The following is a 16,820-nucleotide window of genomic DNA, read 5'->3' as shown; positions in this document are numbered from 1 at the left end:
TTTGCTTTATGACATACAGGATTCCTCTTGAGGCACTCTGAAGTATTCCCTACAAATTGGTGTGCCTTTGTGCATTTCTGATTTCTGCAGCACAGCCCAGTGTGAAATGCAGTGACTGCTCTGTAAAATTTCTTCTGTAAAACTTCTATGACCTTAAGGAACAACCAAGCTCAATATTTCATCATTTCTCTACTTGCTTTTGCTTGAAGTTATTTGGACATTTTTCTGCATATTTCTGTTCTACATTTTGCAATTTTCTGACCTGTTTTATTACAGCTTTATTACACTGGTGTGGGACTTTCAGCTACTTTAAATGAACTGGGTTGACCCTTCTGAAAATGATCCCTATAATGTGCTGTCCTTGGGGTCTTCCATGGACAACTGTTTTTCCCATATGTAGCTATGGTCATTCCCAAGGGAAGTTAGAACTGTTGCAAACATTCTTTAAGACACTAAGACACTAATTTCTCAATGAAAGCAGTAAAAAGAAAAGGAAGGAAACTCTACATAGAATAAAAGGAAGTTTAAATTGTCTATAGTACCATGAAATAATAAAAAGTATGACATTCTTAAAGCATCCTGTGGGAAGACCCTCCAACTGATTTAATTTCTTAGTGAAAATCTTGATATGGAGCTATTAATAAATCTAAACAATCTGGATTAAAGTGTCTGTTATTGCCCTGGTTTTACACTACTCTGGGAACTCGAGAAATTTGAAGCCTAGAATGGAAATTTCCTATCAAACTATTGTTTGAAGGTGAAAAGTCACATTTACTCTCTTATTTGTCAGCTATTTCTAATATTTATCTTTTACACTGTATGTGATTTATCACTTGTGCTCCAGAATTTGTACCACACCTGCAGAAACTGGTTTAGAAATGTTCAAGATCCATTACTTGGGCAATTTCCTGAGGCCCTCAGGAAATTTAGCTTAAAGGAAAAGCAGGTTGGCTTTCAGGTGGTGTCTGAAGCATTTCACAAAGATAGGACTGATCTTTATCCTTGCAACGGCATGTTAGGAGACAAAGAGGTTGTGTTATTAATAAATATAAATTCATTTATCCATGTTCATGAACTGTTTATTCCAACCTTAGAGCCAGGGTTTCTGAATGTCTGCAGTTCAGGAATAAAGTGCTTTTCCATGGATTTGCTTTAACATCTGGGTAGTCTCTTGACAATGTCAAAGCCTAGGAAGGCATATTTTCAAGCACATGGTGAAAAATTATGTAAAAATGCAAAACTGAGCAGCTTTCTAGTTCTACATTTAAAAACAGGGTGCTGCCTAACTGCAGTCAGCAAGTGTTACTGAACTGACACATTTCCTTGATGCAATTTAGGAACAAGAAAGGTGGGCTATAATAGAATTATTTCATCATGAATGAACTACTGATCTAATTTAGTAAGCCACCTGGAAGTTACAGCATGACAGCACAAAGACATGCTGCAGCTACTGTACATAATCAGGCTTTTCAGGTGCTTTATCTGTCAGCATGATTAAGCAATTTCATTATTTAAACTTGTAATTAAGCCATCCATATTTTTGAAACCCATTGTGAAAATCAGTATTACACATTAGGAGTTTCAAGGCTACAGAAGCAGCTCACAGCTTGCATGCAAATCAGTTTGCAAACTCTTCCTGTCACTGCAGTGAAGTGTCCTGTGTCACCACCACAAATGAATGAACTTTAAGTAGAAAGGCTCTTATTTGAAAGCTGCATTTTCTAATGCAGTTATTTGCTTGCACCAAATAATCCTCCTTTTCTATACTTTACCCACTAAATTTTTATTTTCTTATATATATTATTGAAATTGTAGCATGTGTACATTGTGCAACCTTGGCACAGAGAAAGACACACTTTATATATCCTCTTAAAGTTCCTTCCGGCTCTAAATAATATTCTAAAAATATATCATTATGACTGCTAGTGGTTTAATAAAACTTATATCAGGCATTTGTCATGTGAAAGTAGCCATATAAACAACTCCTCACCTAAGACTGCAGGAGTCATTTAGCTGTACTATGGATTTGTCAGTTCTCACTGCACCACCTCCCGAGGTCATCAAAATCAATATTCTTATTTACAGAGCTCATGGGATGTATTAGGAATGACTGTGGTGGGTAAACCAAATGCGTGATTTACATGAATTTGAAGAAAGATCAATTTCACTTTTCATAAAGAGCTCTACTTTTCTAAAGATATTGACTGTCTTAAGACATAGATTTAAAAAACACTTTTTTGCACTCACCGGGATTTCAGAAGAATTTATATCTATTGGCCATATTGAACTTTGCTGCTATTACTGTGTTTATGTGCTGCAGAAAGTAAAAAATTCCCAAGGGCTGCAGCAGGCATCTGCAGAGCTGATGAGCCAGTGTGAAGTCACTGGTGTGAATCTGCACTGGCTGAGATTCCAAACCTCTGCCTCCTTACCAATGGAAATGCACTGTGTAAGGATAAAGGAGAATCAGCAGCTGTTAAATAAGGTCAGGGTAACTGTGCAGGTTTTCAGTTCAATGCCACCAATTAAAAATGTGCTCTTCAAGCTGTGCCTGGATCCCTGAGCTTTGCCAGAGCATGGCAGAGCCAAGCTAACTTCAAAATGTAGTATTAACTGTTCTCTCATTAGCAGTTACAACCTGTTTGGGTTACAAATAATTGTGGATCCACTTATAGTCTTGTAGCAGCACTAGTGCTGGCTAGGAAATGGAAATCCTTATGAATAATTTCATGTCTTGAAAGCTTTTTCTACTTGAGAGTTGCATATTCTTTATAAGCAGGCAGTGAACCCTACAGAAACTTCTTAGGCAGGCAAAAGCAGGATCCTTACTTGAATCTTCCATTAGCAGAAGTTTTCAAGTGAAATTAAAAGTGCAACTTTAATCTTAGAAATTTCAAGTTTATTGAATCATAATTTCAGGCAAGTTCCTACCATTCTTTGGTATTATTGATAGCTGTAATGTTTTGTAGGGGTTCTTAAAGTAATTGCATATTAAAGTCATAACAAACCTCCATCAGCAAGAAAATTTCCCAAAAGAAGCATCACTATGCCATAGAAGTTGCACCAAGTTCTGGTAGGGTATTATAACAAAACTTCAAATTTTAAAATTTTAAAGCTTCAAATTTTAAAAGCCAGTGAAGTTCCTATTTCTAATTTACTCACAACTGCTTGAAAACAGACAAAAAACCTGCAGACTGATACTGCACAGATCTTCCTACCCCTGTTTTAGTGTTCTTCCAAATGGACAATGGTATTCCAGACACTCCAGAATTTTACTGCATTTTTTCAAGCAGTCACACAGCCCAGGAGCTCGCTAAGTTCTTTTCCTATCTTACTGTGATCCTTTCATTACTAATTCAATCTTTCCCCTTCCAGTTTGTTCACTCCAATTAACCTGTGGACTCAGACATGTTCAGAGGAATTTACTGTTGCTGTAATTGCATGCATGACCTGCGTGGCACTTTTTAATCTTTCCTAAGTGGCCTCATGCCCTCTCTCCCTGAGACACCTCTGCCACCATCCCTGGATTTGGATGCACTCCCAAATGAGGGTTTGCTGTAACTCCATGGCCAGCACAGAGACCCTGATTTCAAATTCAGCCTTCATTTTGCATATGATCAATATTTAACCAAATGTGGCTGGTTTAATGAAAAGTCTTGCAGTAACTTAGCACCCAGTGCTCAGCTAAAGTAAATAGAAGGAGAACTGTGATAACAGTTAAATGTACTACAATTCAAACATAAATGAGGATATTAATGTGACTCCAGAGCATGTGCAATAGGGGGCCATAGATAGTCCTCTGCATGCAGAGGTGACACGAAATGTCCAGTTGCTTTCAGGTCATAAGAGACATTGCTGAATGTCACACTTGCATTCCTTCCCATAGGGACAGAGCTGCTGTTGCTCTCCTTGAATGTCACTTCCTAGCCCAAATGGACTATTTGTTTGGATTTCAGAAATGCACAGCTCTCCGCTGGCAGAGAATCCACCTATTGTCTTTATTTCTGCAGTTGCAGTTCTTTTATGTCATGTAAGTCTTCCATATGACTTGGTATGGGTCTGTTATTACATACTTTAGGGGAGCTTGTTGGAAGTTTTGTCCTTAATATTCAGATTTTTTTGAAAGTTATTTACAATTTTGAAAGTAAACACCTATTGACCTATTTGGCAAAACTAAAAAGGCATAAAAGGCATACTTTTCAGGGTTGTTTTTTTATTTTTTACCTGAAGAACCTGTTCTCCCATTTCTAAAAATAGTAATTTCAGCACCCATTTACCAATCAGCGAAACAGTGCTTCCCTGGGAAAATTTCAGACAGCTCAATTGTGAATAAAGAACATCATGATTAGTACTAGAAGCAAGCTGCATATTGACAAAATAACAGCAATCTTTGGCAAAGTCACACATACAGCTGATAACTAATTACCTTCCTACGGTATATAACACATAATCAGTCTGTCTGCAAAATGCCAGCTCTGTAATTAAAGCCCCAGCAGTCCCCATTTCACTAAAGAGACTATGCATAATATTTGAGTTGTATCATTTCCTGACTTATATCTATGTATAAATACAGCAGCATGGACACACAACCATTCTTCACCTTACAGAAATTATTAAGGGAGCCAAGTATGACTCATTGCCACCTTTTAGCTGCATTAAAACAAAATACCATTTGCTTTTCCCTGCATTATGTCCTAATTGTCTGCTGGAACAGAAGTAAATGCCAGACTAATAAGGAGCACCTATTTTTGCTGTGCCTTTATGCTGCCGTAGCTGCCCCCAGCTCAGGGTGCTGCAGTATCCACACCTGCCAGAGCTCTGAGCTGCAAGAGATTCCCTCCATGGAATTCCCTCCATGGAATTCCCTCCACTCCCTTCCCTGGAAAGATCCTCTCAATTCAGTGTGAGACTTGTGTGAAAAGCAGGGATTCTTTCATCTCCAATTTGCACTGTGCCCTTTCAACAGCGCAAATAACGTTTCAAGTAAACCGCTTCTCCCGAAATGTGGAAATCATGAGAGGTGTTTAACACCCATGTCAGCTGCATCTGCCTTTGCTGAGCATGTTCAAAGCAGCCCTTGCAAGCAGTCTCAGCACTTCCTTCAGAGATCAGAGCCTTTGAAGATGGATTTGCCAAGTGCTGGGGGCCTTCAAAGAGCCAGCAAAGGACAGGTGTGCAGCCCCAGGCAGGATCCAGGTGGGTTTTCTTCTGCCTGCAGCCCAGCCTGGGAACCCCAGTGTTTCCCAGATGGGAGATGAGAGCTCAGGCATCAAGTCTGGATGTTTATTTAATGAATTAATGCCAGCATATAACTTCCTGTGGGATGTGCATTGATAAGGGAGCATAGTCCCTTGGTCTGACAAACTGAGTGGTGTGTGTAGGTGGGACTGTGTGAGAGGGAGGAGACAGGAGCTCTCTTCAGGAGGTGTTTTTAGAGCTGAGCACAAGTGTTTGTCCTCTAAAGCAAACAAGCCCCAGCCACCCTGTTTTCTTTGTCTCCGGGGTCAAGTTTGCATTGATCCCACTCTTTGTACCTTTATAACATCTTAAAAGCTGCCTGAACCAAGTGTTTTATTTGTTCGGCAGCAAGGAAAGGATGTATCATCCTGCTTTGAACAGGGACAGCCTCCTTTTTCTTCATGCCACCTCCTGATGCTCAGAGAGACAAGAAGGACCCTTCAGGAGTGTGGCCACAGCTCTCAATTGTCTCAGCCCTTGAAGCAGCAGGCAGTCAAGATGCCTGACTCAAATGCAACCTTTAAACGTTTGAGTATTATCATTTCAGCCAGGCTTCTAGAAAGCAAACTGAATAAAAAGCATGTATATTAATATTTGAGAGGTAATGGCAAAGAATAGCAGGGTTTGTTTTGTATTAACCCTCATAGCTTTTGTTTTTTTTTAATGAAACTTATTTTTTTATTAAGTACTATTAATAAACTGAAAATTATTTGCTTGGTTTTCTAGCAAATAATGGTTTTTTCAGGAGGTGTGCTAAATGAGCATTTCATTTAGTTTATGACCAAAATTCCATTTGCAGACAGAGCCCTCCAAAGTGAAAAATAAGTTTGTTGCAAATCTCTTAATAGAAACATCTGACAGACAGAATTCCTGCATGTGTCACCTAAGAAGGCAGATTTTGGAGATGAGAGAAAGTGATTTAAATTCCAGATAAGATTCAAAGATGAGGCCTCATGAGTGAAATGAAGCCGAATTCTATGTATCCTGTCTTGAGGAGGGAACAAACTCACAGACCAAAAGCTCCTTTCAGCTCCCTTTGAAATCAGGTTGTTCAAAAGCCCACACCTTTTTAGATTTGGAAAGGACATTAATAATGCAAGAAAATAAGACTGACACAATTTGTGCCTCGACGTACATTAAAACATCCCTGATCTCGGTACTCCCTTGCCAGTGATGCCCTCAGGAACATAATGGGTGCCATTTGGAAATAAAACATGCTTTAATGCTATAAATGCTTTATAAATGCACTAATAGGCGAAATTAAAAAAATTATTTGAGCACTTCAATAAATAATGCCAACCAAATATCAGGAAACAGAGGTGTTTAGGCCATTTCAGTAGGTAGGAGCTCAAAGGATCTGGTGGGTTTCACAGTTCTCCTTAATATTATTCTTATTTAAGTGGTAAATGTGTTCAGTTTGTGAATAATTCCCAAAGACATGATCTTCCCAAAGTCTTTGCATTTTTTCATCTCTGATCAGATATATACACATTTGGGTATATAACATTTATAGTAGTTTCTTTAGTCTAGAGAGATATTTAACAGAAAATTAATACAGACAAATCACAATGTAGATCAATATCTGGCATATAAATGAAACAATCATAGAGGCCCTTTCAATTGGGAGGCAGGAAATTAAACTTGTAGTGTTTATTCTTGCTAAGACTTTGGTTGATATTTTCATTCCTCAGATTCAGTTGATTCAAGTTGATCTTAAAAAATGTCCCCATGTTTCATTACTTAGTAGAAAGTGCATGCATCCTGGGATATTGATCATTCTTTCCATTTAGATAGGAGCAGTTTTCCACCCTGATAGGAGCCAGGCAATATTTTATTGAGCCTGACACACTGCAGCATCCATGCTGGGGCCTCTCTTCCCTTGCTTTTCCTGCTCTCCTCAGCTGTAGATTTCCAAGGGCAAATCCAAGCTGCCAGTGGCCATGCTGCATCTCTGAAGCAAAGTTCTTTGCATTATCCTTAATGGTTTTACTTGTTCCTTTTGTATCCTGACATCAGGGGATTTTTCTGCCTTTTTAAAATTCCTGATGGGTTGGTGTTCATTAATAGAAAAATAAAGGAGATTTTAGAATAAAAGGAAAAAAGGGAAATAATACACCACGATGAGTTACTGTTCAATAAAGCTTCCTGTTACAAGTAATGAAATATTATAAGCACAAAGAACAGATAAATAGAAATAGTTTGATTTTTTAATTTACTTTTTTAAACAACAGTAGAGGAACATGAAAAACACTTAAAGTGGTCTGCTCCCCATCCTGGCTGTCTCACTTTTGCTACTCCCTTCATTGGGTACCAGTTTCTAACAGCTTCAGAAGGGAATATTGCTTCTGAAACAGGAGGCCACTGCCTTGCTCCCATTCTAATTCCTCTTTGGAGACCAGTCCTTAGTCCAGAAAGCCTGGAAAGAGGGATGGTGCAATCCCGAGCACCACAGTCAAATAATGTTAACTGGGTTTATTTACACAAGGCAGTGAGAGCAAGAGAGAGATTATCGCCCAGGAAAAATTCCCTTACTGGTGAAGAAGAACCAACATTCAACCTAATCCCATGGAAGTTTCTTTATGGGACCATTATAACACTTAGTATAAATTATTTTCCCTTCTATTACCTACCAAGATTGTTATTTGGTAGCTTAAGGAATATCAACAATAACTTTAATAGTAGAGTTAACAGGGATCAGTTTTCATTAGCTGTGTGTCACTTCAGTAGTTTAGTTTCAATTTCAATCCAACTCAGTTATTAAATACTTTGTTTCTAAAATTGTTTTTTCATCTTTGTATGCTAATAATTTCCCTTTCTATAATAGTTTGTAAATCAGTTTATTCTGATATGAGCTGTTGAAAATACCCTGCCTGAACAACTAGAATACTACAAATTGGTCTAAGAAAATATTCACATTGATATGAGCTGTTTGAGTTTCTTTATTTCAGTGATTGTACCATGCTTTCTAAAAACAGTGATCCCTTTTTACTTTAAAGTTTTAGAAATACACAACTATTCTACAACGCTGTTTTCAAATGTTTCACTCCAGTTTGTAATTAAAAACGCTGAAGTTTTGTGTGTGTGTATGTATGTATATGCATATTTATGTATCTCATACATTCATATGTATATATGTACCACTAAAAGCTGTAAAAGACTGCACCAGTGAATTGTTTTTATCATCTCTCCATCTCAGAGTAATGTGAAAGTCTTCTGGTCTAGGACAGAGTTGTCAAGTCTCTTCTAAGAGTAAGACAGGAGACAAATCTGTGCAGGTGAACAGCCAGATAAATTTCAAACAAGGGTGGTTTCTAATGGAAAAGGACCAGCACTGTGGCCATGCAACCACAGAAGGCTGCAGAATACGAAACTAAGATGTCTTTGGTTATCATTTTATTCCGTGTCCTTTTGTCCTGGTTTGAAAAGGAAGTGAGTTTTTTGGGAGTTTGGCAGTCAAACCAATAGGTGCTCAGATTTGAATATTGGCCACTGAGGACATGGATACGCCTCTGAGAACACAGGAGGTTAAAAGCAGAGAACTCCCAGGGGAAGCTCTCTTGGGTTCTGGTGGTGAAAGAGGTCAGAGCTCCCCTGCCCAGCTGTGGGCTGGGTGCGGGAGGGGAGGCCATGGGCCGGGTGAGGTAGGCCGGGGCCTTGGAAAGATGTCCTGTGAAGGAGCTGCTGAAGTATAAATGCAGAACATGAAACACAAAGAGAATATCTTTTCAAAACGCCCTGGTACATAATATGAATATTTTGATTGATTTAAAGTTTTCTCAAGAGGTTGTGCAGATATTGGAGACCTATCTGCAATCTGCACACCTTCACTTCGTGGTCAGGGATATCAAACCCTTTCCCAGAGATCATTTAATCATTTCCAGGAAAGCAATGCTGACGTTGAATAAAGCCAACACATGTGGTAAATATGTCCTAATGCAGAGTCTATTCCTGAGGCAGAATAATAATGCTATAATAATAATAATAATGCAGAATAACAATACAGCAATTCACGTGGCTGAATGGATTTGATTAGTCAGTGTTTGCACTTCGCTTTTGTTTATTTCCAAAAGCTCTTCCCCAAAGTGAATGCTGACTGACTGTACTGTAGCACAAAGCCAATTTCAAGTGCATATCTGTTGACTCCCACAAAAGCAGAATTTTACCATAAAACCACATATTCTTGGCAGAAACAGATTTTTGTTCAATGTATCAGAAAACAGAAAGACACCAGGTAACCCAGGTACCCCCAGTGAAGCAATGTCATTCTTCACACTGAATATCTGCATACTGAACTACACACTTGAGATCAACACCAGGATATTTTTAGCAGTGTTTTCTTCCATTCCTGGTCGTGTAGGGATAATTAAAAAAAAAAAAAAGGTAAGAAAGAAATCAGAAGTGTTTATAGACAATGCAAAAAAGAGCTTTGCAAGTAGCTCAGCTACTGAAATTTGAGGCAAAGATTTATTAGAAGAAATTAAAAGGAAGCAGCAGTCATAGCAACAGCAATGCCCTAAGGCATCTCCTTTTCTTCTTTTAAACTAATATTGCTAACTTGCAGACGTCTGTGGATGAGAATTGACATTAAGAAAACAATTAGGATAATAAATGAGATTCTAAAGTAACAGATAAAAGCTCATTCAATATCTTTAAAGATCCCATTTCAGACACAACCATGATTTATCCCAGAGTGGGAGAGGAGAAAGGCCCTCTGTGCTCACCTGTGAACTGCCTTCATGAAAAACTCACCAATCTCAGGCAGAATGACTCAACTGCCTAAAATGTTTAATTTTTTTAAATTTACATATGTAATACACATCTTTCTCTGAATAAGTGCAAATATATGTAACTTTTTCAATTTATATGAAATCTACTGCCAACCAATTCCAAATTATTATCTTTTGTAGACTTCCTTGTTGCAGGAGCACTACTGCTTAGCTCCTGAATCAAAGTATAATGAAACAGTCTCTCAGAACCTTCCTTTTAGCTCCCTGTTCGTAAGCAGTGCAGTGTTTTCTCTCAATACTATAAAAATATGTTCAAAATACATAATAAAATATTTATAAATATTTAAAAATATATAAAAAACCTATCAAAATTATTTGAATCAACAGAAAAAGAGCAATTCCAAACCTTTTTAAATTTTTAAAAAGCTCTTTCAGGAGGATTTTTTTGGTGATGGAGAGAAAAATGTGGTGTTTTTTAAACTCAAATCAATATCCCTCTCCCAATCCAATTGTCATCTATTTTCAGTGCTCTGAACCGGGGTAGTAGGGGCCAGGCTTTGAAGCCGAGCCACAAAGCATTTGGCTGCTTTCAGAGTAAGGCAGGAGGGTTGACCAGGGGACTGTGGCTGAGGGAATCATGCTAATGCCATAAAGATTCCCTGCATTTTTTTGTCTTCCTTAGTGAGGGGATATAAAAATGCAGAGTTGTCCACTTTGAAAAGCCTGTCCATGGTCACTTCTCCCTTGGCACTGCAGGGCTGCTGTTTTTCCCTAAGGCTGCCTCCTCCTGGCCAAACAAGCTCAGTTCTCTCAGCCTCTCCTCATGTGGCCAGAGCTGACACTTCTGCTGGTTCTCCACTGAATTCACCCCAGTTTATCGAAATAATCCTTGTATTTAGGGTCCCAAAGCAGGCCCAGTGCTTTAAGTGTGCTCTAATAAATGATGGCTAAGGATGGGGGTTAAGATGCTTTCTTGAAACAGGTGGTTCAGTCAGACCACCTTTGTCAACTGAATGAGTGGTTCAGACCACTCAAGCGGAAGGTTTTTGTCTCATACCTGCAGTAAGTGGTGCTATTTGCAGTGAGCCTTTCCTTTCCTTTCCTTTCCTTTCCTTTCCTTTCCTTTCCTTTCCTTTCCTTTCCTTTCCTTTCCTTTCCTTTCCTTTCCTTTCCTTTCCTTTCCTTTCCTTTCCTTTCCTTTCCTTTCCTTTCCTTTCCTTCCCTTCCCTTCCCTTCCCTTCCCTTCCCTTCCCTTCCCTTCCCTTCCCTTCCCTTCCCTTCCCTTCCCTTCCCTTCCCTTCCCTTCCCTTCCCTTCCCTTCCCTTCCCTTCCCTTCCCTTCCCTTCCCTTCCCTTTTTCTTTTCTTTCTGCTTTTGTTGAGGATGTTTGAGTATGTTGTGAGAGCCCTTCCTCAGCAAATTCCCAGGAAGCAGAAGATGGGAGCCACAGGTGCCTCTCCAAGCCCTGAGGGGACACTCTCAGCTGTGCTCTCAGCAGCACCAAGGGGCTGTGCAGAGCTGTTTCCCTGCCCAGGCTCCCCGGCATGGGCACACTGGGCTCTGCAGAGCTGTTTCCCTGCTCAGGCTGCCAAGGGGTACCAGAGGGATGTGCAGGGAGCTCAGCAGAGGCTCGTGGTGAGCATGAACAGCTCTTCCCTGAGCACTTGGGGAGCATTCTTGGTGTTGCAGCCAAGCAAGTGAAAGATCTCCATTCCCCACTGACCCAAGGGAGGCTCCGAGAGCTGGAAATTGCAGATTGTCCCAGGTGCCAGGCCTGGGCTGTTGGACAAAGCTGCAAAATGGGGCATTTTGCAGGCCACCAAAGTCTGGTTCTAAGCACCACATGCTTCTCAGACCAAGAAGTTGGGTTTCAGTCTTTTCCTGAGCATTCCAAAATAAAGCACAAAAATCTGATGTTTTTCCTTAGAAGATGCCAAGAGCCTAGGTCACATACTCCCTAAGATTTATATGCAGGCTGTTTTCAGCTATTTCATAAAAATATATTCCAATCCAATGGCTTGTAATCAGCACTAGGACTTCAGGCTGTTTCATTCACTGTGATTTGATTAATACTTTTTTGAGGCAGGCTGGCATGATAGAGTGATTAGACCAAGCCACCCAGCACTTTTGGAAATCCCAACTCACTCATCTGTGATTTTATCTCATTACAATAGCTGTATAAATTAGATTTTTAAAATAAATTTCCAACTTGACAGTGTTAAAATTTCTTTATTTGCCAGTGTAGTATATTTTATAATTTTCTTTTCCTGCTTTCACTGCTTCACATTGCATTCCATTGCCACAGTGGAATACATGCAGGGAAAAAACTGGTTTCCTGTGTTAAGAAGGCAAAGAAGGTGTCTGAAGTAACAGCATAACAAATTGCACACCACAGTTATTTATTTCATTATTTTGTTGCTTGTGAAATGGCCAGCCATGAAGTATTACCTGCTGCTGAAGCACTGGGATGTATTCCAGAGTTTGGAAGTAATTTTTTGCTTCCCTGTAGAATATTTGGTTTTACACTGGGGCCCAGTACAGATACTGAAAGATGGTTCAGAGGACTAGACATGTGTCTGTGTCCCTAAACTGGATTGAAATTGGGTGACAATTAAGATGACCAACAAGTGGTGTTTAAATCTCAGGAACAACCAAGCTGAGACTGTAACTCTTATCCTTCAAAACAAAACTTGATGTGTTTATGTGTTAAAATTTAAGGAAATGCAGGTCAGTGAGGGCTTGAGGACATCACCAAGCTGTCTGCATTTGCATTATCTTATGTTCCAGAACGTATAAGAAAAAAATAAAAGTTACTGAGTACTTTGTGTTGACATCTACAGTTGAGCATCTGTATTTTCTGTATTTTTTTCTTGGAAGAACTTGAGCCCAGTTGCAGGAGCCTTGAATTCTGGAATTTATGAAATGTTGTGTTTTCAGGAAGCATTTTCTTTGAAAAATCTAACTGCCTAATGGATTAATTACACCGGCTACACATTATTGTGCTCTTTGTGGTGTAATGCCCCAAAATGTTTTGGTTTGGTCTGTCAAAGTGCCCTTGCTTGAGTTAAACATGAGGATTACTCACTCATTGGGGTGCACATGGGGTGCACATGGTGCAGTTCAGGGTTGCAAAACAGGAACAGCGTGGAACAGTTCTCCACAAGGTACCAAGCATTCATCCTGCAGGTTTGGGCCATGCAAGGTCTCTGAAAATGAGGTTTTGTTTTCTGTGAAATGTCAGCTGCATGAGGCTGTGATGGATGCATCAAATGCTGATGAGGTCAGGGGCTTGGCAAGCTGTTTTTCCTTGGAAGGCAGGGCTGCACAATACTGTTGGTGGTTGGAGTTTGTTCGATAACGTTTTCAGTCTTCCAATTTATTTACTTTCAATTTTGGTTTCAGTTCATTTAACCTTCAGAAAATATTTGTGCTGTCTGCTGCTTACAAAAGGAAGGCTCCCCCCAGCAGCCCCTTGCTGCATTTATCTCTTGCTGTGGAGGTACAATGTCTGCAGTAATAAATGTATCTGTTTGAAATTGAAGCAATTAAGTTCTTGTTGCAATGTCTTCTGGAACAAAACATTAGCTTTTGCTTTCAAAGGGGAGATATTGCCCAGATAGCACTTCACCTGGCCAAGGACAAATGTTACGGTTAAACATCACTTTCTGCTTGCTTCTGTGAAACAGCAAGCATATCTGCATTCAAGCACTTCCATTTCTTAATGCACCAAAACAAGGATCTCCCCAGAACTGAAAGCACCGCTGTTGTGACTATTCTTTTGTTTTTAAAACAGCCCACTCATCCTACCAGTTTGCTGTGATTTATTCCTGTGAACTTTTAAATTGTAAGATAGAACAACAGAAAAAAAAATTGGGCAGACATTTATATTTGCACACCAGACTTCTGTCTCTAGAGGCATGGGTTCATCCAGCTGTACATTTGTAAACTAAAGCTGGATTTGGCCATCCTGCAGTAATCCCTGGCTGTCCAGCTCAGAAATTCAGTGTGATTTGACACTAATGTTGTCATCCTGAAAGTATGTTGTAACTGTGGCTGTTGCTTTTCAAAGCTGGTGGCTGTCAGGGAAATCATAAAGCTCCTCATTTTCCCACCATCTGGGGAAAAGCTCAAGGCCAAAAGATGAAGGGTGGACAAGAGGTGAGTTCCCTGCCCAAATCTATAGATGGTTGGTCCCTCTGTGTTGCACAGGGCATGGCCCAGATCCTTTTAGTACTGTCAAGGTCCTGGCAGGTTGCACAGGACTTTCTAAGTACTGATGGGATAAGTTAATAATGGCAATCATCAGTCTGTGACTAAGGGCTGTACATTTTCTTAATCTGAACCTAATAGGAATGCTCAGTAACTATGCCAGCATCTTTCATGAAGTGTTCTGTTTCCAACACTAGATACAAGCATTAAGAAACTAATATTATTGTCTTGGTTTGAAAAGACAGATGTCTGCTAAGGAAGGCAGGAGCCTCCCCTGAAATGGAAAATGTAACTCCCTCTGAACATTTATAATTTTGAAATTAAGGGGCTCTCAGGCAAAGATACGGGAGTAGGAACAACAGTTCTTTACTAGGAAAATTAAAATAAAAATGCAATAATACAAACAAAACCATTGACAGAGTCAGACCATGCCCTGTCCCCTGTGTGCCAGGGCGGTGTCCCAGCCCCATGCCAGGGGGGCTCAGCCCTCCTGCAGTGCCAGCTGTGGCTCTGCTGCAGCAGGGATCCTGCACAAGGGGGGAGTTTTCCTCTGCAGCTCCAGGGCTGCTGCAGATGGGCCTGGGCTCCCTCTGGCCATGCAGGGCAGCAGAAAGCTGCTCCTCTGGCAATGCAGGGGGCAAAGGCTGCTGTGCTGTGCCAGGCTCAGATTGGATCCAGGCAGGAATGCTTGGCTCCTCCCCTGGGCGGAGCATCTCCCCATGGGATGCTGGGATTGGATCAGCCCTGCAGGGACACTCAGTGGCCATGGACAGCAGAGATCTCCTGCAGGGAGGGTTGGCTGGGGGAGAGAGAAAGAAAACTGCCCAATGAACAGAGGATAACTACCCCACCTCTAACCAATGGCAATAAAATACACACCCCCACCCACATCTCGCATTTGTAACCTAAGATAATTATGTGTTAGGAAATATGAAAATGTAGATGAAATACCAAATTGCCTGATTTTTCTATTTTCCTATCCATGTCTTGTTTCAGAGTGTGTTTTAAGAAGCCTCTATTTATTACATATATTTTGCCAAGAGTATTTATCAACATCATTAATGTTGAAGACATAAAAATTACAGTAACATTATTTCCCATAACTGAAATTTGGAAACACGATTTGAAAACCACATGGGATATAACAATCAGCCACTGTAAGAGCTGACTAACACCCTGCTGTGCCTCCCAGATCTGTGACAAGGAGTGGCACTACTACGTGGTCAACGTGGAGTTCCCCGTGGTGACGCTGTACATGGACGGGACGACGTACGAGCCGTACCTGGTGACCAACGACTGGCCCATCCACCCCTCCCACATCGCCATGCAGCTCACAGTGGGGGCCTGCTGGCAAGGTAAAATCACACCAGAAAACAGGCAACACTACCAGGAGTCCAGGCCGAGAAAGAATCTTGCCTGTCTTGCTGATTGTATAGGAAATAAACTGCTAAGAGATTAATGGTATAAAATCAGGTGTAAATCCAGAGTTGTTAATGAATCAAGTCCAAGGATAAAATGGACAGGACATTAACAGGCTTTGCATTTTCATCACCTGAAGAAGTATTGGATACAGTTTGTCTATTCAGTGTGAAAGATTGTCTTCTTTATCTTTTGTGCTCACTTCTTTTAATTGTTTCCCTTGTTCTTCCACCTTAAGTGAACTATCTAGGTACTAAAGAACTCCAGCTATCTCTTTTCAGTCCCTGCCTCAGATTTCTTTTACAACTCATGGCCCAGTCCTGGCCCCTTCACATTGGATGTATCTCACCAACAATTCCAGGAATTTACTTGATTCACCCTGTTGTACACCAGAGGTAAAAGTGAGAGTAAAATAAATCCAGAAGTCCAAACCCCTGAGCCATATGGGCTTTTGCTCAAATATTACATTTCTCTGTTTTCTACCCTTTATAATCCAATTCTTCTCATTCTCTTTACCTGATCCTTGCACCACTTTCTTTCTCTGTTCTCTGCCTTATACCTGAAGCGCTCCTTTTTCTCTGCTCTGTTTTTGTAAAGTTGTCTCCATTACCCTTCCATGTTGATTTTCTATTTACACTGTCTTTTTTCCACTTGAAGTATGAATTGAAGGAAACTATAATTAGGAAAAATGCTTTAACATTGATTGTGTCTCTTCCCCACTCTTTCATGTAGTCTCACTTTCTCCATTATCACCTTGTTTACCAATTTGATCTCTGCTTATTTGCAAAATTTGGACATCTTACTCATGGCAGGGCTGTTCAGTGTTAATAGTACTTGAAGCAAATTCAGCTGTTAGATTATGAGTGGGGTAAAGATCCAATCTCTACTTTGATGACAACATGCAGAATGAAGCTGCACTAACCTTAAAACCAAAATTTCATAAGTTGACAATATTGATAATTATTGTAGGTGTGATAAGCTGGTCAGCATTGCACTGATCCCATATACTTGGAACGTATGGACTGTTTCTTGTCTAGCTGGTGTTTGCATGTGTTGATTTTTTTTTGTTATGCAATATTGGTGCAGTATTTTTAGATCAAAGTTCCAGAGTTAGAAAATGCAAATGTAATTTGTAAATTTAGTTCTTTCCAGACACGAGCAAATGCCATAGAGGCTGTGAATAATCCTCAAATTGGGAAGATAAGGAATTAAGGCAAAACTGCTCATG

At 40.1% G+C, this 16,820-nt stretch overlaps 1 protein-coding gene across 2 annotated transcripts in view; it reads left to right on the top strand.

The window, feature by feature from the left end:
- Window positions 1-16,820, top strand: part of CLSTN2 (calsyntenin 2) — a 317,814-nt gene that overhangs the window by 268,699 nt on the left and 32,295 nt on the right. For both annotated transcript variants that reach the window (XM_058031610.1, XM_058031611.1), the window contains exon 9: window positions 15,366-15,528. In XM_058031610.1, the coding sequence (XP_057887593.1) occupies window positions 15,366-15,528 (163 nt within the window). The remainder of the gene's footprint in view (window positions 1-15,365; window positions 15,529-16,820) is intronic.

This window comes from Melospiza georgiana, chromosome 10 (assembly GCF_028018845.1).
Source record: "Melospiza georgiana isolate bMelGeo1 chromosome 10, bMelGeo1.pri, whole genome shotgun sequence".
Taxonomy (NCBI): domain Eukaryota; kingdom Metazoa; phylum Chordata; class Aves; order Passeriformes; family Passerellidae; genus Melospiza; species Melospiza georgiana.
The sequence above is the reverse complement of the archived record's forward strand: the minus strand, read 5'-3'. Positions and strand labels throughout refer to the sequence as shown.